The following is a 22,371-nucleotide window of genomic DNA, read 5'->3' as shown; positions in this document are numbered from 1 at the left end:
GGATGAAGAGTAGAGTAGACTCTGGGCCTAAGATCAGAGGTCCATGGCTGTGTCAGTGGCATGTAAGAGAACTTGTAACATTCTCACCTTCTTCCTGGGTCTCCTCTGAAGACAGTAAGAGAAAAGCAATGACAAAATGAGAGGAAAAAAAGAAAAGATGGAAGGGAGAGAGAGATGGAAACGAAGAGGTGAAGAGAGAGAGAGGATCTGGACAAAATCTCCAAACACAGACAGATAAAGGATGACATGGACATGGTCAAAAAGCTTTCAATGCAACAGGTCAGAAAACTAGTATTTCCCATCACACAGCTGTGACAGCCTATAAGAGAAGTATGGTGGTGGAAACTGTTCATAGACACTGATTTGAGACCAGCTTGCTGCTGACAAGACTAGGACTTGATCTAGACTAGGATTTGGAGGGCAATTGGAAGTGTAAAAAAGGGCATGAACTAAAATGGCTGCTTTTGCAGTGCAGATGGGAGGTGTAGTTTTTTGAGACTACATTTACAATCACATATCACATCCAAACTGAATGGAGAGCTGCTAGTCCTAGGTTGATGCAAAAGTTTGGGCACTGCTGATCAAATTAAATCAATAAATTTTTTTTGGTTTTCTAGGTGAAAAAAAGGTTAACCCATCCTCTGCAGAGAACACATTTCTACACAATTTAATGCACAATTACTATTTATTTATAACGAGCCCCGGAGTTCTCCTGAGTGAGGATTGGACTCACGAGCCTTATGTTAGAAGTCGGGAGCACTATGGGAATCAATCACCACATTACCAGACTAACATGCTACGCAGCGTGCCATGGGGGATAATAGCAGTGCTAACAAAAGACTTAAAATGATGGCTCAAATTCCCTTCTTTCGTCTCACCCTTGTCTCGCCCTAAATTCAGAGAGCGAGACACAATCAAGAGTTTTTTTACTCTGGAGGACAACTACAAAAATGCAAAGACTCAAAACTCCAGACAGCTACTGGGCTTACCAGCTGAGCTAGAGCACCATGATTGTGGCAGCATGAAACCCAGACTGGGCACCGAGCAGCATGTGAGCACCCCTTAAGTAGGGTGCCCACAGCTGCTGCCGCACATCCCTAATTACTCAGTCTCGGCTCTCCGGCCCCTCCTAGTGGCCGAAGGGGCCTAGCAGGCTGCCTGGACGTTACAATTGAAAAGAATGCGACATGTACAAAAGCTATTGAATATTTAGTATGTTTTATTTTTTTTCTTTAATTCAACAACACAGAAATTGTGCTCTAGAAGTAGTTGTTCCCTCTAGACGATGTGCTAGCATATTTTTTACTTAGAAAATCAATGATATAATTTGATTTGGGTGTTCACACTTTTGCATATGACTGTATATATGCTGGAAATGTAATCAAAAGTTTGAGTAAACCTGTCTGAAACCAGTTTTTAGGATCAGATATGCTTTAAACTATAGTCGTTAATATACTGCTTTTATATGAGTGAATTTTAAGTTGCAAATGAAAACAGTAATCTTGCAAATTTCATTGAAACGTTCACTGGCCAACCAAAATGAAAAGGGATTTCCTTTTCCAGTTAAAAGCCAGCAAAGGCATGTTAGGTGATTTCCCGCAACTAACCTACATAAGTGGGCGTCTAATGTTGCAAACTGTTATGAAGGCCTAACGCACTAAACCTTTGCACCAGTTTCAGGCGCAAACCGAACATATTCTGCCCGCATGTTCTGCACGTAACTGGTATACGAGTTTTTATGAACTCTATGTACAGTCTTTTGCACAGTTTGAACATCCCCATGTTTGTTGCTTTGTTGATAATAACTTCACACATCCGCTACTCAAAACACATTTTAATGTGTTTAGTGCTCAGGATATATTCGCATATATATATCTTTTACACAGGCCATATTTAATGTCTTATTTTTTTACAACTTATAAAATTCAGCTAATAAACAGTAATTGTGCATTAAAAGGTGCTGTAGTGTTTCCTCTGTAGTGGAACTGTTGTCTTATTTTTCACTTAAAAAATCAACAAAGCATGTAACTTGGGGTGCCCAACTATTTGTATTCAACAGTTTGTAAGAAGACTTGGGACAAAATCTAATGTGACACAGCCGTTATACACTATATTGCCAAAAGTATTCGCTTGTCTGGCTTCACACGCATATGAACTTGAGTGACATCCCATTCTTAATCCATAGAGTTTAATATGATGTCGGCCCACCCTTTGCAGCTATAACAGCTTTCCACAGGGTTTAGGAGTGTTTATGAGAATGTTTGACCATTCTTCCAGAAGTGCATTTGTGAGGTCAGACACTGATGTTGGACGAGAAGGCCTGGCTCGCAGTCTCCGCTCTAATTCATCCCAAAGGCGCTCTGTCCAGTTGAGGTCAGGACTCTGTGCAGGCCAGTCAAGTTCTTCCACACCAAACTCGCTCATCCATGTCTTTATGGACCTTTGCTTTGTGCACTGGTGCGCAGTCATGTTGGAACAGGAAAGGGGCCATCCCCAAACTGTTCCCACAAAATTGGGAGCATGAAATTGTCCAAATCTCTTGGTCTGCTGAAGCATTAAGAGTTCCTTTCCCTGGAGCTAAGGGGCCGAGCCCAACTCCTGAAAAACAACCCCACACCATAATCCCTTGGTTTTATACACCTGTGGCCATGGAAGTGATTGGAACACCTGAATTCAATGATTTGGATGGGTGAGTGAATACTTTTGGCAATATAGTGTATGTGTGCACAGTTTGTGTTTTCATTTCAAAAACTCTATTTTCTTAGCCGGCTGCATTATTTCACTGTATCTTTCAAACCGTGTGCCTCACAAGCGAGCAGTTACTTAGTAGCTACACCCTGTTTGCATGATCAGCTGCCGTCTTCTGAAATCACGTTAAATTCCAGTGTATTTTGGCCACATATTGTGGTCACATCAAGGCATATTTTGCTTTATAGAGTTAAAAATGCTTGAACATTTCTTTGATTTTACCCTTTGTTTTGCTTGGTGTATTGCATTATGCGCTTCTGCACTTTAAAATGCATGTTTACAATGTAAAACACTTTCGATTATATAAAAAAATAGCTTCTGGCAGGAATACACAAACTTTTGACCAGCAATATATATTATGCATTGCGAGGGATGGGGTGGATAAAACCTTTCTTAAGTTTTTAATATCATTGCAAATATGCAAATACATGACAACGGCTGAATGAATATATTAGGGATGCACTGAAATTTCGACCCTATAGAAGATCTGTAGATAATCTACGGGGACAAGAGTGGACTATCCAAATAAAGTGAGACCCAGAATTCAGTGTGCTAGTTCTAGCATTTTAACAAAAAAAAAACACCTTAAAATAATAAGAAAAAGTACCTTGGTACTCCGTGTACTCTTGCTCTGTGATGTGGGCCAGAAGGAACCATTGAATGGAATTGAAAGGAAAAGTATGTTGACATGATGGAAAGAACCATTGAATGGGATTGAAAGGAAAAGTATGTTGACATGATGGAAAGAACCATTGAATGGGATTGAAAGGAAAAGTATGTTGACATGATGGAATTGGTATCTATTTATACACTGACGTGGAAGTAAACAGGATGCATCACAAGTATAAAAAGTTCCGGAAGGACACACCAGTCATTCTCAGTCCGGAAGGAACACTTCTGTTATTGATAAGAACATGCTGCTCTGTCAAAGAACGTAACATCAGAAACCTACAAATGTTGGCTAGTTCTGCTTTTGAAGAATGACCAGAGCTTGAACACTGCATGCTTTACTCTCTCACCCCCATCCTCCTGCCCTGTAGCCTCTTCTAGTTCCTCTTCTGCCTCTGACAGAGATGATAGCAGACAGAAAAATGCTTACAGTCCAAATAAAAAATATTGCACAGTTCAGTAAAAATCTAAGAAACACCCTCCCTCCCCGAGTACCACAAATGTGTTTGATCAGCCAAGACATGTTTAGTGTCTGAATTTTGCTTCATTAGTTTTGCACTGGAGGTACGAGGCTAATGTAGCTAACAAGCAATGGAAGTTTATGTACACTAATTTGCATGGTGCTAACTGCATGCCTGGATCATCACACATTTGCCTCAAACTGTGTCAAGCTGGTTAGTAATGTATATTAGATTTGTTTATGTAGTTTCTGACTGTATGACCGTTACCTGCGAACATGGACAGATGCACGTCGTGTCATCTGAATGCCTGAATTGTGTCCGTACTTGTGGCCATTTATATAGATAACAGTTTGCCATACAGGCTCAGAAACCACATAAGCGTTCGATTGCCCGTGATGCCACAGCCATCCGTCAGTGGGAGTCCACGAGAAAATAACTGTTCTCACTCACAGTTATTTTCACTCACCCCCTCCCCCTCCCAATCACTCAGCATTATTGATTTGAATAGAGTTGATTTCAAGAGTCCACACAAAAATTACATCTCCAAAAACCAAGATATAGAGCAGGACATCTGGCAAAAATAAAGCATTGATATTAGCAAGGAAACTTGAGAGCTAGAGCTAATGCCTAGCAGGGGCTGGCTAAGTTGTAACTGATGTTTATTTCTACGCCATTTTTTTGTGCGTATGGGCAGAGTTGTTGGAAAAAGAATGAGAAAGTTTGCCGTTGAATAAAATGAGCCAATCGGTTTGATGGTTAAACCGCTAGCGGGAAATGCTCCCCTCATTATGCGCATGTGCAGCAACCAAAACAAGCTAATATGCACTAGTTTTGTGAGTTATTTGAACCAAATAATACAAACTACTTACGCTGTTTTGTCACATTTTACCAGTCATTTCAAACATATAAGAGCCGGGTCTTGTATGAGTGGATATAGCTGCCTGAGGCTGTTACAAAGATGGCCGCTGAGTGGACAGACTTTCCCATGCGGACTTTGGTTTGGGCAAACCTGAACGCCTCTGTGTTTAATCAAGTCCAAAGCGTTGGAGTTGATTCTCAATTCCTGTATGCCTTGAATCAAGAAACCGATTCTTTCTGGCATTGACTCCCAGCCTTACTTAGCATCATGCTGGCCAATGTGGCTGGTGTTTATTAGCTGACATAACAGAATTAGCAGTTACCATTGTCCTCTAAGCATGTTGAGCTCCAATGACGGGGAGTTAGCGCCAATCTGAAAAGATGAGGTGGAGCTTCATGTGTCTCTGAGGAAGCTCATGCTAGTTAGTAGCACTGTGTGACCTAATTAGCAGGTTGGAACTGGACAGGACTAAAATTGCATAGAAAACTGGGTCAAAAATATAAAAAATGAAGTCACATCAACAACTTGATACACAGTCTGAGGCAAATGTGAGAAGACTTAGACACACAGTTTCAATTATGCTAAAGGTGGGGTATAAACTTGCATCTCTTGTTGCTAGTTGTTAGCTTTCTTGTTAGCTTTCTTGTTAGCTGTAGCCCCAAAGCGAAACTAAAGAAGCAAACTTCAGACACCAGACATGTCTAGGATGATCGACTATATTTGGGGTAAAGGGGAAAATGTGTTGGATATATCAAAGTCAATGAGTAGGTCTATATTTTCAACGATTGGACATTTATGTAATGAATATTACATAATGAATCTTGATAAAGGAAAACAATACAGGTTTCCCCACTGTGACTTTGCCGTCTCCTTTGAGAACTCTTTGGTCATTCCATTCCAAAGCTATTGTTCTCAGCTCAATCATGCAACGTTTTCCTCTACAACATCCTGGAGTCCTTTAGAAAGGTCACTCAGCTGTTTGCCATCTGTAGACTGTAGCTCTCTCCTGATGTGTCTGGTACTCACCCTCTGCCTGCTCCCTGATTGAGGAAAGGAAGTAGAAAAGAGGAGAGAGTTAGGAGGGTAAAAGAGTGGAGGAGTGTACAAATGTTAAAAAGTCTTATTTATTTACAGAGAATTTAACAGCAAGGTAAAAAAAAGAAAAGTCTGATTACAATCAAAACGAAACCAAACACTACTCACTCGTACTCTTCCTCTACATCAGACATGATTAAATCAGACCCTGGAGTTACTAGAAGAAAGAGAGGACAACACAGAATCGTTTATTGTCTGTCAATCAATCAATCCATCCATCAATCAATCAATCAATCAATCAACCTTCATTTAACTCAGAGTACAATGAGAGAGACCCTCATTTACAGTGTAGCCAAGCCAATACAGAAATCAAGGAATTAAAGAAACATTGTACTGTAAAAACATAAGAAATTCTAAAGAAGTCATAATAATAATAATCATAATAGTAAATTTAATAGTAAAAATTAAATAAACATTCAAATTTGCAACAATATAATAATGTTAATGAAATAAATAAAGGAATAGAAGATGTAAAACAATAACTTGGCACTAGTTAAGAAGCAAAAGTTGAGAATAAAATAAAGAAAAAGAAAAAGAAAAGTGACACAATGACTAAAACGTACCAAAAGTTAAAATGAAACTAAAATCAATTAATTGCTGTATGAATTTACATTATGACTTGATTATGATTATGATCAGAGAATGTAGTCTTGAACTGCTTGAGCCACAAGTTTACGAATATGCAAAACAAACATCCACAGATCTTATCAGTGCATTCACGTGTCCTCTTTCACTCAGAAAAGTCACAACCACCAGTTTGTTTGCATTTGGAAGGCCTTCATAAACAGCTAAATGCATCACATAAACAAGATTTATATGGACGAATCACATCGCTTGCTGAAAAACAATTATTCACTGACGCCTGTTTCCTGACAGGATTTGCCTGTTCACTAGATGCAGACTGTCACAATCACTTACAAACATTATGACGTAGAAATGAAAGTGTGATTTTAGATTTAATTTGGAGGGAGAAGACACCTCGCCCCCAAAAATGGGGGCCAAATCTGATCTTAAAACATTTACTGAATGACTATGGTCTAATTAATTCTGAAATTTGAAATCTTGATCACTGCATTTCTAGGATTTATTGCCCTGGACATTTTTGGCAGTCTATTGTTGTGTCACTGGAAAACAGTGATCTATTCATTTCTATTTTCATTAATATTAAGTTGGGGGCGTGTGTGGAGAGGGATGTTTGGTTTTGAGGCTGTAAACATTATTTTATTTTCTTCTAAAGGAAAAATGTAACGTTAGACCTTTTGGGTAAGAAACCCCCCCCCCAGATGTTACACCACCTTCAAACAGGAATTCCAGCGATTTCCCAAAATTTCAGCATAATTGAGAGGTTGAGATTTAAACAAAGTCATGTTTCGCTCGAAATGGTTCATTGTGGAGATATCTGCCAACTCTGATGTCTTTACAGTGGTGGTGATAGGAACCAAGGGTCACAATGTCTACAACACAAAATATAGCCATTTTATTTTCTATCCAAAACCACCAGTGAACCTAAACGTGTCTTCCATGTTTTAATATGCAATGCTGGTGGTGGTAAAATAGCACTAAAGCTAAAAAAAAAAAGTTTTCTTTGGGCGCTATTTTGTCTCATGATATTATACATGTACTTCTCCACCATGAATTGGGTAAAAACATGACATTTTAGGCCAAAACATTTTCTCAAAACTACTATAAAACAATATCTCAGGTGTATTTGTATCCATTTCATGTGATAACTTTCTGCTAGAAAAACCAGCAAAAAACCTGGCCATCAGCAAAAATCAACATATATATATATATGTATATATATATATATATATATATATATATAGCTGCTGTCTGAACAAAACCTCATATCTCCATTTTTGTCATTTTTTAGTTTTGGACATAATTTGAAAATACCTTTTGCTCTTTAAATTGTGTGTAAATTTCACAATGAATGGACCAAAAGAAACAGCTCAAAACTACTTGGAAAAAGTCTGGTTAAACTGACACATTAAAAGTGAAGTATTTTTTCCTTCTCCTGTAAAGTTACCATTTTGGAGATACAAGCTTTTGTTCCGACAACAGCGATATGTTGTGTTTTGGATGCTGGTATGCTGGTAAGCAGCAATAGATGTTGATAAGCTGATCACCATCAAAACCAGCATATGTTGGGTTTTGACGCTGGTATGCTGGTTAACCCGCATGATCATGCTGGGATGACCAGCTAAGCTAGCACCAGACCTGCATACACCACAATAGACCAGCGTTGCTGTTTTTTTCAGCAGGGGAGGCATTAAACTCTTGAGACACTTGGTTCCCACCACTGCCACTGTGAAGAACTTGGACTTGGTAAGTTCTTAACCAGAGAATTATGCAGATATTTTGGAAAATCAGTGGAACTGGTACACAATATTGCCAGCTTGGTCTGCTGATTTCACATGGCTGGTGACATGGCACATGGAACTTTGTCACTTTGTCAGCATTTTGAATGAAACAGGGGAATATCCTTTTGAACACACCACAATACTGGCGTTTTAGGCTGCTTGAGAAATTTCCTTCATGAATTTATTTACACATTTTAAACGAAGATGTCATTAGTATATCAGTGGGTGGAGCTAAAGTGTCAGAAAGGGCCTTGATTGGCAGTAAAAAGCCCTGTGGATGGCATTGGCATCCCTGTGAATGCATGATGGCAGGAAAGAAATGGAGAAATGTCTGGACAGTTGGTAGCCATGGCCAGACATAGCCAGCTGGAGGTCAGCCACGATATGCAGCAGCACCAGCTGTACAGAGCCCCGTTGTGCCAAAGCGCTGATATCATTGCGGCTGCTTCAGGGCAAGAGCGATGGGGTGAGAACAGGTGGGAATGTGAAGACAGTGGGAGCAGAATGAGATACAATGACTGTCACTTTCTCTTCTTCCATTTGTTTCCTTGGCCTTACTTTATTTTTGCACCAGGGACATCCTCGCCTCCCTTTGTTCCCTGGAACCGAGGCGCTATTGTTGCCTTTATTGCTTGTCCGGACACTCACAGGCCTATATGAAGAGGTTAACTGTTTCCTGTTCTGAACATCTAAAAGAGGGGAAACGTTTGAGCCTCATTCTGTAGATTTTCCTTCCTGAAGAACCGCATGAATATCATGTCAGAGTTATTTCTGCGGCCTGAGTGCCATTCGCTACGCCGTTGACATCTGAAACAATTTATAGCACTCATGTGTTTGCCATGTGGAGCTGATAAAGAACGTAGCTTTCATCACCCTTAGTCCAACAACCTCCCCTCCAGTTTTCCACTGTCTTCCACCAACAGTTTAGCTATTAATTACTGCCACTAATGATTTTCACAGCCTCATCTTTTGGCTGCATAATTTCACCAAGAGTATGGTCCCTCCAGAAGAAACTTGTGGATTGGCTGTTGTAAGGTAATTTTATTAGTTTTCAGAAGAGATTGGGAGAGTGTGGTTCGGCATCATGGAAAGACTACATTCCCAGCCAGAAACAGAAATATGGTAGAGAAGCAGCCTTTTGCTTTCGTTCTCAGTTGAAAACACCTCACAACTCATGAGCTCACTTTAGCTTTCACTTTTTTTAACTCTTTTTGTACTTCGTGCATGTACTTTATAAATCCCTGTTCACATTCATTTAATTGCTCTATTTGCTTCATTTAAAATACAGTTCTGATGCAAGCAACTGAAACTGTCTCAGCCGCACATTGTGGTTTTCATAGGAATTCCCCCCTGAGGTGCATCGGAATGGCACCAGAGTTTGATTTCAGAGATGGACCTGGAAGGAGGTGCTTGCAGGCCACAACGGCCATTTTAACAAACGCTAATATACAACATGTGTGCCTCCCATAAATGGTAGAGTCCACTGTTCATTGTAATGCACTGTAAATACACACAAGCGTGAAGGGATGGGCAGTGAATGGTCAGGGGGAAGCATTGGGCTGGTCATTAGGGGATGATACAGTGGGGTAAGCGACAGAAAATGAGGGTGTAAAGTTACTGTGGGGTAACTGGGGGGCGCATTAGTTGTGGGATTTCTACAGGGGTTAATTTTAGTCAAGGGCACACGGGGAGATCACGCGTGTCACAGCGAGTTATTATGACCGTGAGAGTGGATTTTATTAATAGGTCAGTTAGGAGACACAACAGCAACAGAACACAAAACCATTGCAACTGAGCTGATGCCAGACACAAAAGTCACTTCTGGGCTTTGTTAACCTTTGTCTTTTTCTCTTCTGTATTTTGAAATTTACTAAATTTTGTCTTCTTCTCTTCTGTATTTTGAATTGTACAAAATTTTGTCCTCTGCATTTTACTAAATTTTAAGTCTTTTTCTGTTGTGTTTTGTATTTCACAAATTTTATATTGCCTTTCTATTCTGTATTTTTATACTTTATTCAATTTTATTTTCTTTATCTCTTTTACATTTCACTCATTTTTTCATCTGTATTTTCTATTTTATGAAATGTCTTCTGTACTTTGTATTTTGTTGAATTTTACTTTTTCTATTCCATTTTTATGTTACACTACATTTTTATTGCCTTTCCGTTCTGTATTTTACTCAATTTTATTGTCTTTCACTCTTGTACTTCACATTTTACTAAATTTTGTCTTCTTCTCATCTGTAGTTTTCTATTTTACGAAATGTATTCTTTTTCTTTTCTGTATTTGGTATTTTACTCTTTTATCTTTATCTTATTTCAGCCTTTTTTACTTTACCTTTCTTTTTACTCTCCTTTCCCTCTTACATTCCTTGTTTACTTTGCAAATTGTTCATAATTTCTAATCGGTCTGCAAAATACTCTGTAAACTATTTTCTTAATGGTGCTACACAAACATTTAAAATGTATCACGGCACTAAAGCAGCCGGCACAGGAAATAAAGATGGTAATTCACACATGCTGGAGTAGTGAAGAAAGATAACCTGTAGACATTCATGCAGGAATGTCAGATTAGAGACTTCCTAAAGTCGGTGAGTTCACTGTTATGTCCCACAATAATGTTTAATCAGTGAGTATTTCAGCGAGTTAGACAGTAAAAGATCAGTGGTCAACTACAAACACATAACTCAGGACGCAGCCAGAGAAGAAGTTTGTTTACCTTAGCCAAAAGAAGAGAAGTTTGGTCGAGAGTGATAAACACACACACACACACACAGCCACACACACTCGCTGGAGTAGGGGTCCCAGAGACTGTGGTGGGGAACAATAGGGAGCTTTTTATACAGAGTGGCTGGTGGCAGCTACGGCACACGGCCACGGGCGGATTAACAACGAACGCTGGGACAGAAAGACGACCACCACTGGGGATTAAGAGAGACAGAAGCGCTGACCTCACCCAACAAACGGAGGGATAAAAAAAGAGAGGGAAACAACAAAGGGAAGCGAGGAGGACAAAAATAGAGCAGGGATTTAACAGCAAACCCTTCTCAGAATCCATACTTTAAGTTTTCACTATAAAGTCAAATAAAACCAACTGTTCTACTGCGGAACACATTCAAGAACGGTGTCTATGGGTGAGAACATTTTGGAACAGTAAATGGGAGTAGAACATTCTATATCACTGGTCCTGTAGTACCCCTTGCACTGCACTCCCAGCACAGCTTATCCAACTAAGCAGTTAATGAACAAGCCCTTCCTGAGCTGAAGTGGGTGATTTAGAGCAGGAAAACACTCAACTGTGCAGGGCAGACGGGACTCCAGAACCAGGAGTGGTGAACAAGTAAACGGGTGTAACACATTGTACAAAAGTGTTAAAGCGGGGACATTTCAGAACAGTGATAATGGGGGAGAACATTAAGAACGAATGAGGACGACTGTAAATGCAGTAAAAGAACATTTAAGAACATTGGGCCTCATTTATCAATATCTTCCTAAGTTTATTCTTAAATTTGTTCTTGAGAAAGGTTCTGAGAAAAAGATTACATTAGAGGATTCATGACGTGTTCTTAAACCATAGAACTGTTCACACCTTTGTGCTCATGAGTGTGCATAGATTCTGATCTTAACTAAGAGCAAATCCCAATTAGAAAACAGTGGTGAATGTCAGAATTTTCATGAAAACTGTGTAAGTGGGTTTTAAGACAAAAATTTTCTGCTTAAGAATGGCTGGTGAATGAGGCCTGGTAGTATGAACATTTAAGACAGGATGAATGGGGAAGAATATTCTAGAACAGGTTTGGGTTTGTTTGTATTTGTTGGAGAATGTTTGGGTTTGTGATAGTTTATTGGGGAACATTTGAGTTTGTTGGTGTCGAACATTTATGATTGCTGGTTTGCTGGAGAACATCTGAGTTTGCTGGAGAATGTGTGGATTTGTATGCACAACTCAATTTCCAAAAAAAAAGCTGGGACGCTGTGCAAAATGTAAATAAAAACAAAATGCAATGATGTACAAATCATTTAAACCCTATATTTAATTGAAAATAGTACAAAGACAACATATCAATTGTTGAAAGTGAGAAATGGTATTGTTTTTTGAAAAATATATGCCCATTTTTAATTTGATGCCAACAACACGTGTGGTGGTTGACTGGCGACAGGAGAGTAACATGACTGGGTATAAAAAGAGCATCCCAGAGAGGCTGAGCCTTTCAGAAGTAAAGATGAGGAGGGGTTCACCACTCGGTGAAAGACTGCATGACCAAATAGTGCAACAATTCAAGAATAATGTTTCTCAACATAAAATAGCAAAGAACATTTGCTTTTCATCATCTACAGTACAGAATAACATTAAAAGATAAGAATATTAAAAGAGAATCTGGAGAAATCTCTGTATGTAAGGGACAAGGTCAAAAACCAATATTTGCTGGCCGTGATCTTTGGGCCCTCAGGCAGCACTGCATTAAAAACAGATATGATTCTGTAGTGGAAATCACTGCATGGGCTCAGAAACACTTCTGAAAACCACCATCTGTGAGAACAGTTCATCGCTGCATCCACAAATGCAAGTTAAAACTCTAAAATGCAAAGAAGAAGGCATATATAATCCAGAAACGCTGCCACCTTCTCTGGGCCTCTCAAACCACTCAGCTTGTTATCAGTGCACAGTCAAAAGTTAGTATTCATGATGGTATAGGGGTGCATTAGTGCATATGGCATGGGTGACTGGCACATCTGTGAAGGCACCATTTATGCTGAAGGATATATACCTGTTTTGGCAACATATGCTGCCATCCAGATGACGTCTTTCTCAGGGAAGGCCTTGATTATTTCAGCAAGACAATGCCAAACCACGTTCTGCATGTATTACAGAAATATTGCTCCGTATTCAAAGAGTCCAGGTGCTAAACTGGCCTGCCTGCAGTCCAGACCTGTCACCACTGAAAACATTTGGTGCATTATGAAATGAAAAATATAACAAAAGAGACCCTGAACTGTTGAGTAGCTGAAATCCTGTATCAAACAAGAATGGAAAACAGTTCACTTTCAATACTACAGCAATTGGTCACCTCAGTTCCCAAACGCTTACAAGTTACTTACAAGTGTTGTTAAAAGAAGAGGTGATGAAACACAGTGGAAAATATGCCTCTGTGTTTGTGGGAAAAATGTTTATACAGTGAGCTGTATTCTCTCTAAATTTCAAACAAGCATTGATACTGTGATGCTAATATTTAACCAGTGCAGCCAAGCACAGCTGCCTTGAGTAATTAATTAATTTTTCCCAGGAAATTCCCAGAGAGACAGAGGAGTTCATGCAGGATGTCCAGGGGGCTTTACATGGTTAATGATAAACAATGGGCCATGAATCATCCTACCAGTAACCAGGAAACACATTGCATCTGTGACTATCTTTTTAAACCCACAGTCACTTTAATGTTCTGGTTACTTTTTGTGTTCACCACCCCTTTCGTTTTTGTTTTCTATGAATGACTAATCTGATTGGAAAACAATCACATACCACATGGTCTTGGTACAAAAAAAATAAATGTTTTATTGAAAATAAATATCATTTCAGTAATTTTAGGGAGATAGCACTGGCATGGTCACCGTAAGGACCTGTAAGAGAGCAAAGGGGAGGACAGTGTGAGTGCTTATTCTTCACTTAGTCTTCCATATAAAAGCAGTAATAGATAACAGATTCAGTGAGGGAGGCGGAATTGTTTTGATCAGGAATAGAGCAGCTTCCTTCAGAAGGGTTTTCCAGTGTTAATGATACACCGCAATATAAAACTCAATGATTATCATACTCTTTCAAGTTTTATGATTCTGATAACCATGTACAAATACCATCACCTGCAAAGCATACACAAGGACAACACATGATTACATAGTCAACTCCAGAATAATTGGCACCTCTTGAGAGACTAAAAGAATCCTAAAATAAACACATATAACAATTTAAATGTTCCTCAAATATGTTAGAGAAATGACCTTTTATCCAATAGAAATTATTCCCACAAGAGTGTTGTTTTATTTTGAGAATAGTGGCAGAGGGGATTATTTTTAATAAAACCAAAGACATTTCCATCTTTGGGGACAAAAAAAATATTGCTCCTAGTCTTCATTGTCTGGCTCCATTGTTGTCCTATGAGCTGTTGTCCTATTTCCCTGAGGTATAAATGAGGTTACACATCTAAAATGCTTTTGTTATCCATCAACATGGGTAAAACCAAAGAGCTGTCCACTCAGATGAGACATAAGTTTGTGGACCTGCCCAGAAAAGAAAATGTTACTTAAAAAAAAGTAGTCAGTTGAAATTACGATTAAACATAAACAGCACAATAATAAAAAAAGTTTGAAAAGCATGGAACGGTTGAAATTTTGACAGGAAGTGGTCGCATGAGCACACCGACCCCACAAACGGGGTGGAGAACTATAAGAAAGGAACACAAAGATAATAGTTTTAGAGGTGCACAGCTTAGTTGAATCTTGGGGCTTTCAAATTCCAAAATCCACTGTCCGACACCACCTCCTTCACCAGAAGTTTCTTCAAAGAGTTCTGTGAAAGGAGCTTTTCGAAAGAGCAAGCCACAAAATGCAGCGCCTGAACTTTGCAGAATGTCAGTGGCACTACAAATCATGTGATGTGGTCAGATAAGGCAAAATTAATCTTTTTTGCTTTTTCTTGCTCATGCACAACCCGCTGTTACATACAGTGATTTGTCTTTGATGCTTTGGGGCTGTTTTGCTGTTAGTGGTTCCGGGGGCTCTTGTGAAAATCAATGGCATAATGAATTCCATTAAATATCAGTAGATTTCAGCCCAAAATATGTCTGCTCCTTCCAGAAGGCTGTGGGTGGACCTTTCAGCAGGATAATGACCCAAAACACATATTAAAACCCACCCTGAAATGACTGTGATAACACAAATATAAACCCTTTCAGGCCTCATCTGGATATTTTTGAAAACATTGTTTTTCACTGTTTTTAAAAAACTGAGACTTTTGAAAACTCCATTTTCAGTGTTTTTGTGTGGACAGGCAAATCACAGTTTTAAAATGCTAACATCGCACTGTTAACTTGCGCATGTCCATAGCTGCTTTTCATTTATTGAGCATTAGAACTGTGCCTGAAATATGGCTGGTGACTGGGTTGTGTTTGCAGGCTCAGAGAGAAACATGTGGAAGAAATTAGACAACAAAACATGTTGTACTGGGTAGGACTGTTGACATAAGGTAATAACTGGTCAATAATTAGAGAACATAGCCCCTAATTCTGATGAAATACAGGAGTGGAAATGAATGGACATTATGAAATGACCTGTGTGTTGGTGTTGTACTGGGCAGCACTGTTCTCTTGGTCAATAAGGAAGGGAAAGAAAATATCCAGGTGGAAGAGAGAGGGCCGAGCGTTCAGCACCAGCCTGTCCTCTCCCAAATCCAGCAAGAGAGAGCGGGCAGAAGACTGAGAGAGAGAAAGAGAGGGAGAGAGCATAAACAATCAGAGAGCGATCAGCCACTTTCATAAACAGCTTACACAACCTACATTAACTAACTAACTACTAACAGAGACGGTCTGTATTTCTGAAGAATGGGCCATCACTCACCACTCCAGGCAGCTGGATCTCAGCTATTAGAAACTCTGCGACCCCAACAGGGGGCTCCACCCATAAGCCAAACTGTGGGCTGACAAGAAAGAAAGAAAGGAACTTTATTTATCTCGATAGAAACTGCAGGCTTCCAAAAACTGACTGTGCAAAACAGAAAGGAAGCTCTGTGAAGGTAAAAGCCTGGGCAAAGCCTCAAATGACAAACTTAAGGCTGAGCTGGCATGTAAAGATGAAGTGTCTTCTGAATTTTACTTTGTCTATCAAGACTGACAGTTTGATATGGTCAAGACGTCATGTCTCACACCCGTTTTCAGTACAGCCACTGCTGAGGACACCCCTGACTCTCCATTAGTGCTAGGCTACCCCTGGCTCTCTCAACACCATCCTGTCCTTTCGAGCTTGTATGGAGCTTGTGTTGCCATAGTCACTGTTTATCAGTTCCTTGCCGCTACACTAACACTGAGAGCCTGCTATGCAGTGAGGTCATTACGATTCCTTCTGATTGCAAAGATCTATCAGATGTTTTTGGGAAATCTAGAGCAGCACAACTCTCTCTCACTCCACTTCCCCAGCCCCTTGACAGTCAAAGGCATGTGAAACTTGGGGCAATGTGTTTTCCACAAAGAAACTCTCCTTTTTCTGGGATACATACTTGCACTTCTCTGTGACTGAGTATGTACCCACAAGTATGTGGGCACCTGTTCTCCAATTGATACACACTTCCCTAAGCTCTGAACATCCAGGCATCCAATGTACCATATCTCTGATAAGGAAGAACTTTTGACAGCTCTCTCTAAAACAAGATGTGTCTGACAATGTCAAAGCTAGTAAGCTTTTCCACACCACCCTGGTCACATTTATCGCTAGGTTTTATTACTGATCTACCTAACTCACAAGGCTTCACAACTGTCTTTGTCATTATCGACAGGTTTTCGAAGGCTTGCTGGCTCGTACCTTTAACTAAACTGCCCATCGCTATGGAAACAGCAGATACCATCTTTGGGGAGGTCTTCCGCTGTTTCAGGCTTCCGGAGGACACGGTATCCGATAGAGGTACACAGATAACCTCCCAAGTCTGGCATCTGGTTACCACCCGCAATCTAATGGATAAGCTGAACGCCTAAACTAGGAGGTGGGCAGGTTTTTGAGGTACTTACTGTAATTATTCTTAGCAATACTAGAACTGCATTTACCCTGGGCAGAATATGCCCAAATCTCCCTCATCAGCATCTCTACCGGTCTTACACCTTTTCAGTGTATGCTTGGTTACCACCCCGTCCTTGTCCCTGGTCAGGTGAACAGTCAGAATTGCTTGCTTGAGTGAACAAGCCTGGGAAGCAGCACATGTTCGTCTACAAAGGGTCATCAGACGTCAGAAAATTTAGGCTGACAAGTGTCGTCTTCAGAGCCCACTTTTTTTAACAGGGACAGCTGGTATGGCTCTCTACTAGGGACCCATGTCTGCGACTCCCCACTAAAAATCTGAGTCACCGCTTTATAGGTCCCTTTACAATCCTCAAACAGTTGCCCCTGAGGCTGTTCCCATGACAACTCATTTCTCTGACTTGTTTCTCCTTCCACTAATTACCTCTCCTATAAACGCCTCTCTCCAAACACCACATCTTTGCAAAGCACTGCCAGTTGTTCTTACTTTGCAATCCTGAGCCTTCTCTTTGGCTGCTGCTGTCTTTTTCTTGGGACTTTGATGTTCTTGCTTGTTTTGCCTGGGTTTTGCTGCTCTGAGTTTTTAATACTTTCGCGTGCTATGTTCTTAATTCACTGTGACCCCTGCCTCTTCACAGACTCTGCCTTTTGGACTGTGGTTTTCCTGCATATCGTGCCTTGTAATAAACCTACAAATGGATCTGCCTATGCCTCCTGTCTCAGTTCTTTAGTGTGGCTATCACAAGTGCCACTAGAGTCAGTTTAGGAGGACAGTGTTTTAAGTGCTCTTAAATATGTTTAAGCATTATTAAGTATGTCTGTGTACTTTGTTAGTTCCCTTTCACCCTCTCCTTCAAAGGTCAGCACATGACCCCACAGGACCACCACTAGTAGGTATTATTTGGGTGGTGGATCATTCTCAGCACGACAGTGATACTGATATGTTAGTGTGTGTTGTGCTGGTACAAATGGATCAGACACAGCAGTGCTGCTAGAGTTTTTAAACACTTTGTCCACTCACTGTCCACTTTATTGGACACACCAACCTTGTTGGTCCACCTTGTAGATGTAAAGTCAGAGACAGTAGCTCATCTATTACCACACAGTTTGTGCTGGTCATCCTCTCGTCCTTCAACAGTGGTCACAGGACGCTGCCTGCAGGACACTGTTAGCTCAACATTTTTGTTGGTGGACTATTCTCAGTCCAGCAGTCCAACGTCTGACCACCACCAAAATAATACCTGCGCTGTGGCTGTCCTGGGGGGTGGGGGGTGGGGGGTCCTGACCACTGAAGAACAGGGTAAAAGGGGGCTAACAAAGTATGCAGAGAAACAGATGGACTACAGTCTGTAACTGTAGAACTACAAAGTGCACCTATATAGTAAGTGGAGCTGATAAAATGGACAATGAGCGAAGAAACAAGGAGGTGTACCTAATTAGGTGGCCGGTCAGGGTGTGTGTGTGTGTATGACAGGCACTTCATTAAGCACCTCCTTGTTTCTGCACTCATTGTCCCTTTTATCAGCTCTACTTACCATATAGGAGCACTTTGTAGTTCCACAATTACAGACTCCAGTTTGGCTAATATACAATAGTCCCATAAAGTATTTGGACACTTAAAATATATATATTTTAAGTTCAATGTGTTCAGAAACAAAAAAGGGGCATTTATGTCAAACAGATCATTCCAAGACTTTCTTTTTTGGGAAAGTACAGTACTGTGCAAAAGTCAGAGAGCACCTTTCATTTATTTAATTTCCAGTCAAAGCAGCCATTAAGTACTAGTTATTCAATTTTCAACGTGAGGAAGGAACGCAGAAAACATATTTAACAGAAAATTACACAGAAGCCTCAACAACTATATATGTTTTTTTTCAGTATTCAGTGAATAATAAAGGTAAAGCGTTACCTTTATTATGGCTTCCATTCTACTCAGGGGACATGCTTTCAGTTTTGCAAAAACAACGACAGGGCTATTTTTCCACACCTCCAAAGTTCAGTGTTAGAAGTTGGTTGATCATCTTCTGAAGTAATCAAACCCATTTAGTGATGTTGAGGTCTGGACTCTGGGGTGGACAGTCTATTGTTCAGCTTCTTTGTTTGATGTGTCCGTCTCCTTTTCTCAGTGAGGCTTCCTGACAGCTACACATCCTTTCAGACCCATAGTGCTGAGTTGTGCTCTCACAGTGGAAGGATGGACAGAAACACCTGTGGAGGTTTTCAGATCTGAAGCAGCTTGATTTTCTCATCTCTCTCAAAGATGAAAGCTTTAAGTGCTGTTAATCGGAGGGGACAGTTTCAGTGTCTACCAGGTCTTTTAGGAGGCCCATTTTCTATATATTTTTGGAATTCCAGTTTTGAAAAAACTTGTATTCCCTTCGATTACCCCCTTTATAATGCACATGGAAAAAAAACCTGTACTTAACAAATGTAAATTAAATAAATAAAGGCTTGCCTCTGACTTTGTAAGGGTACATACAGTTATCTTTTGAGCAGTGTTTTGCAGGCTTCTGTAGGCATGAAAAATTCCTTTCTATACCTCTGTCTTCATGATGCCATCAGTGAAGACAAGGTCTCTGACAACACAAAGAAAAACAGCCCCAGACTTTGAGGTTATCTTCTCTGTCTGTTACAGAACCCTTAGTACCAGTATTCTGGTTGGAATTCTTCTCCAGGCTTTCTCCAAAGAGCCTACCATCAGTCTGATGTTGTGCTAAAAGTGTTTTTCTCTGAAATAAATCTAAAGAACCTAAAGAACTTCATTACGGTTTACCAAGGGTGGGACGGTCAAAGTGTCAAACTTTCTGGGGCCACTGTAAATGATTTGGTGTGTGAAATGTAAGAGCCAGAATGAGGAGTGGGACAACCAAACCCATGTTCCCTTACACTGGCGGTGGCTGTCCGCAGGTTCTCAAATCAAATTATGATGAATGCAGTTGTTCAGTGTCATAGAAATACTGACTTTGCCCATGATATTCTCAGAAAAGGATGTTGCGACAGTTTATCATATTGCCCATCCCTAGTTGATGCAGAAGTGAAAGTGGAAAGTTTGCAAGCAGCATCAACATAAACATTTGCCTACACAGCTCCTTTTCAGATGCATTACAGCTATAAATAATGTGCACACAAGAAGAGCCTGCAGGTTTACCCACTTCCACAATATAGTACATGACCACATTGACATAAACTCACCCTTTGGCTGTGGAGTTCTGCAGCTGGAGCTCCCTGTTCAGAAAACAAACATTTACAATTTATAATTACAGCACTGCCTATAACCGCACACAGAGTTACTGAATGCCTGAATACTGAATTACACTGTGCACAAAGAAGGAAACAAGATCAGATACCATGAGGTTTACTCACAACGAAATAACAAAACAGGGATTAATCTTGGAGACAGTGCTGAAATGTCAGGAATGCAAAAAGACAAGGATACGGTGACAGAGGTATAGGCCTGTGAAGTAACATCTCCAGCAGAAAACAACAACAATTACCACATCAACTATCAGTGGCCACATCTAAATACTGTGCCAGAGCCCATGTTGAATCTTGAATGGAATGATATAAATGCCCCCACTGCTTTTCAGTGATAACACCCTGCAGAGCTTGAAGTGCTTTTCAAATTTTGTGTTGGACCCATTTAGTACTGTGCAAAAGTCTTAGGCACCTAAGCACAGTATTTAAAACCATTCACCTGTGCAGTAAGTATGCTTTTGCTTGGAAAAGCACCATAAATATCATTAGAATAGATGCACTCAAACGTAACTACTGTAAAGAGTAACTTCCCTTTTTCCAAATTAGCAGCTATAGATATCGATCGATATGTAGAAATATATAGATAGATAGATCACTTTATTAATCTCAGAGGGAAAGTCATCTATTACAGCAGCACAAATTACAGTAAAGAGAAAAAAATATTGCCATTTGTTATTATGCAGATGCATAAGTAGAAGAAGTAAATATATATAATTAAATATACTAAAACAACCATAAAAATATAAATGTGCAGTACAAATAAGTAAGTAAAATCGCATACATATTATGCAGGTGACAATGCAGTAGTGTATGCCACATTGAGTGAAACAACAAGCAGAAACACGCAACCCGAGTGACTCTGCACTGTAAACAATAACATACAGTTGTGCAATATGTATGGGCGTATAGACAAGTGGCAGTGCAGAGCAAAATGAGTGGAAAGATATAATGTCCAGCTGGTGCTCACTGAGCCTGTCCTGTGGCTATATTTTTGAACTAGTTAGAAGAAAAACACTAGTTAGAAGAAAAAATCTGGTGTCCAGATTTGCTACATTCCATTACCAGCACACTTGACCTAATGTACTAAAGCACTGATCAGTCAAACCATGTACTGAATGAGAGCGACAAACATTATCAAGGAGAGGGATTACTACTTATTAGATTAATGTTATTGGTATTTATTGTAATATTAGTGCTCTTCCAAACAAATAAACACATACTGCACAGACAAATAGTTAATTTCTGTTCATTTTAAACCTAATTTTCTCAGGTGCCTTTTGTACAGTAGTGTGATCATGTGTTGACTACAAAAAGCTGAAAAGCCACAGCTACATCACAGCTGAACTTCAGCTTCCGTCCTTCATCTTCCACAAAAAGATTGTGCTGCTAGCAGCTTTTAGTCATAGACCCTGGTCACTTCATGGGATTGTATTCTGATTGTATTCAGACATGCATCTACACTCGGCAGTCAAACGTGTCTTTGGTTAGTCTAACTGAAATCCGCTTGCTGTTTGCAGTAACATGCAATCATCTCAGAAAATAACCAATTGCCTGTGCTCGTCCTCGTTTGTAGTTCTTTCTGTTCTATGCAATTAATTGCTGATGACATCAAAGTTGTAATTCTGCATATTATTGTGGATATTAAATGCGGCTTTTAAAACCGGCTGTATTCACACTTAGAGGTGCGCATTATTAAAGGATTGTATCATTTAGGGTAATAAATTTTGTTATCTTGATAAGTAGTATGCAATTTTGAGCATACTGTGGATATCATCAGTACTTACAGAATACTAACTGCATGTATCATTACCAAAACAGCATACTTAAGTCCAGTTTTTATTCAGCTTTAGAGCATCAGAGTATCTGAAACACTGAATGAAAATCAGTTTTTAGATGTGGCACTGTGTCTGTGTGTCAAAATATCAAGCTACGTATTGTGAATCATGAATATGTCTTCAAACATTGTGATATGAGGTATTTTTGCCACATCGCCCACCCCTGTTTACACATTTATAACATCTGTCTCAAACCACAACCTGAAGTAGTTTGAGCGACCACATTTTAATCAGTTTTAAAATGCATCTTGGCTGCAATTACACCTATTTTTAATGTTTTACTCATTTTCCACAAATAATACTGATACTCGAAGT

At 39.8% G+C, this 22,371-nt stretch overlaps 2 protein-coding genes across 5 annotated transcripts in view; both read right to left on the bottom strand.

Annotated features, from left to right (window-relative positions):
* Positions 1-11,037, bottom strand: part of tnnt1 (troponin T type 1 (skeletal, slow)) — a 36,877-nt gene extending 25,840 nt beyond the window's left edge. The window contains exons 1-6 of the mRNA XM_036560766.1: positions 10,914-11,037; positions 5,941-5,989; positions 5,764-5,777; positions 3,768-3,812; positions 3,356-3,379; positions 88-105 (exon numbers count right to left, since the gene is read on the bottom strand). Coding sequence (XP_036416659.1) covers positions 88-105; positions 3,356-3,379; positions 3,768-3,812; positions 5,764-5,777; positions 5,941-5,966 — 127 coding nt within the window. The 5' untranslated portion in view covers positions 5,967-5,989; positions 10,914-11,037. The remainder of the gene's footprint in view (positions 1-87; positions 106-3,355; positions 3,380-3,767; positions 3,813-5,763; positions 5,778-5,940; positions 5,990-10,913) is intronic.
* A 2,682-nt stretch (positions 11,038-13,719) lies between these two features.
* The window catches only part of pih1d1 (PIH1 domain containing 1), a 36,022-nt gene continuing 27,370 nt past the window's right edge, over positions 13,720-22,371 (bottom strand). For all 4 annotated transcript variants that reach the window (XM_036560764.1, XM_036560765.1, XM_036560762.1 and 1 more), the window contains exons 8-11: positions 20,159-20,191; positions 15,800-15,878; positions 15,514-15,657; positions 13,720-13,810 (exon numbers count right to left, since the gene is read on the bottom strand). In XM_036560764.1, coding sequence (XP_036416657.1) covers positions 13,775-13,810; positions 15,514-15,657; positions 15,800-15,878; positions 20,159-20,191 — 292 coding nt within the window. In that variant the 3' untranslated portion in view covers positions 13,720-13,774. The remainder of the gene's footprint in view (positions 13,811-15,513; positions 15,658-15,799; positions 15,879-20,158; positions 20,192-22,371) is intronic.

Source organism: Colossoma macropomum, unplaced genomic scaffold (assembly GCF_904425465.1).
Source record: "Colossoma macropomum unplaced genomic scaffold, Colossoma_macropomum, whole genome shotgun sequence".
In the NCBI taxonomy this organism is placed as follows: domain Eukaryota; kingdom Metazoa; phylum Chordata; class Actinopteri; order Characiformes; family Serrasalmidae; genus Colossoma; species Colossoma macropomum.
Note: the sequence above shows the minus strand (reverse complement) of the source record. Positions and strands in the feature narration are given on the sequence as shown.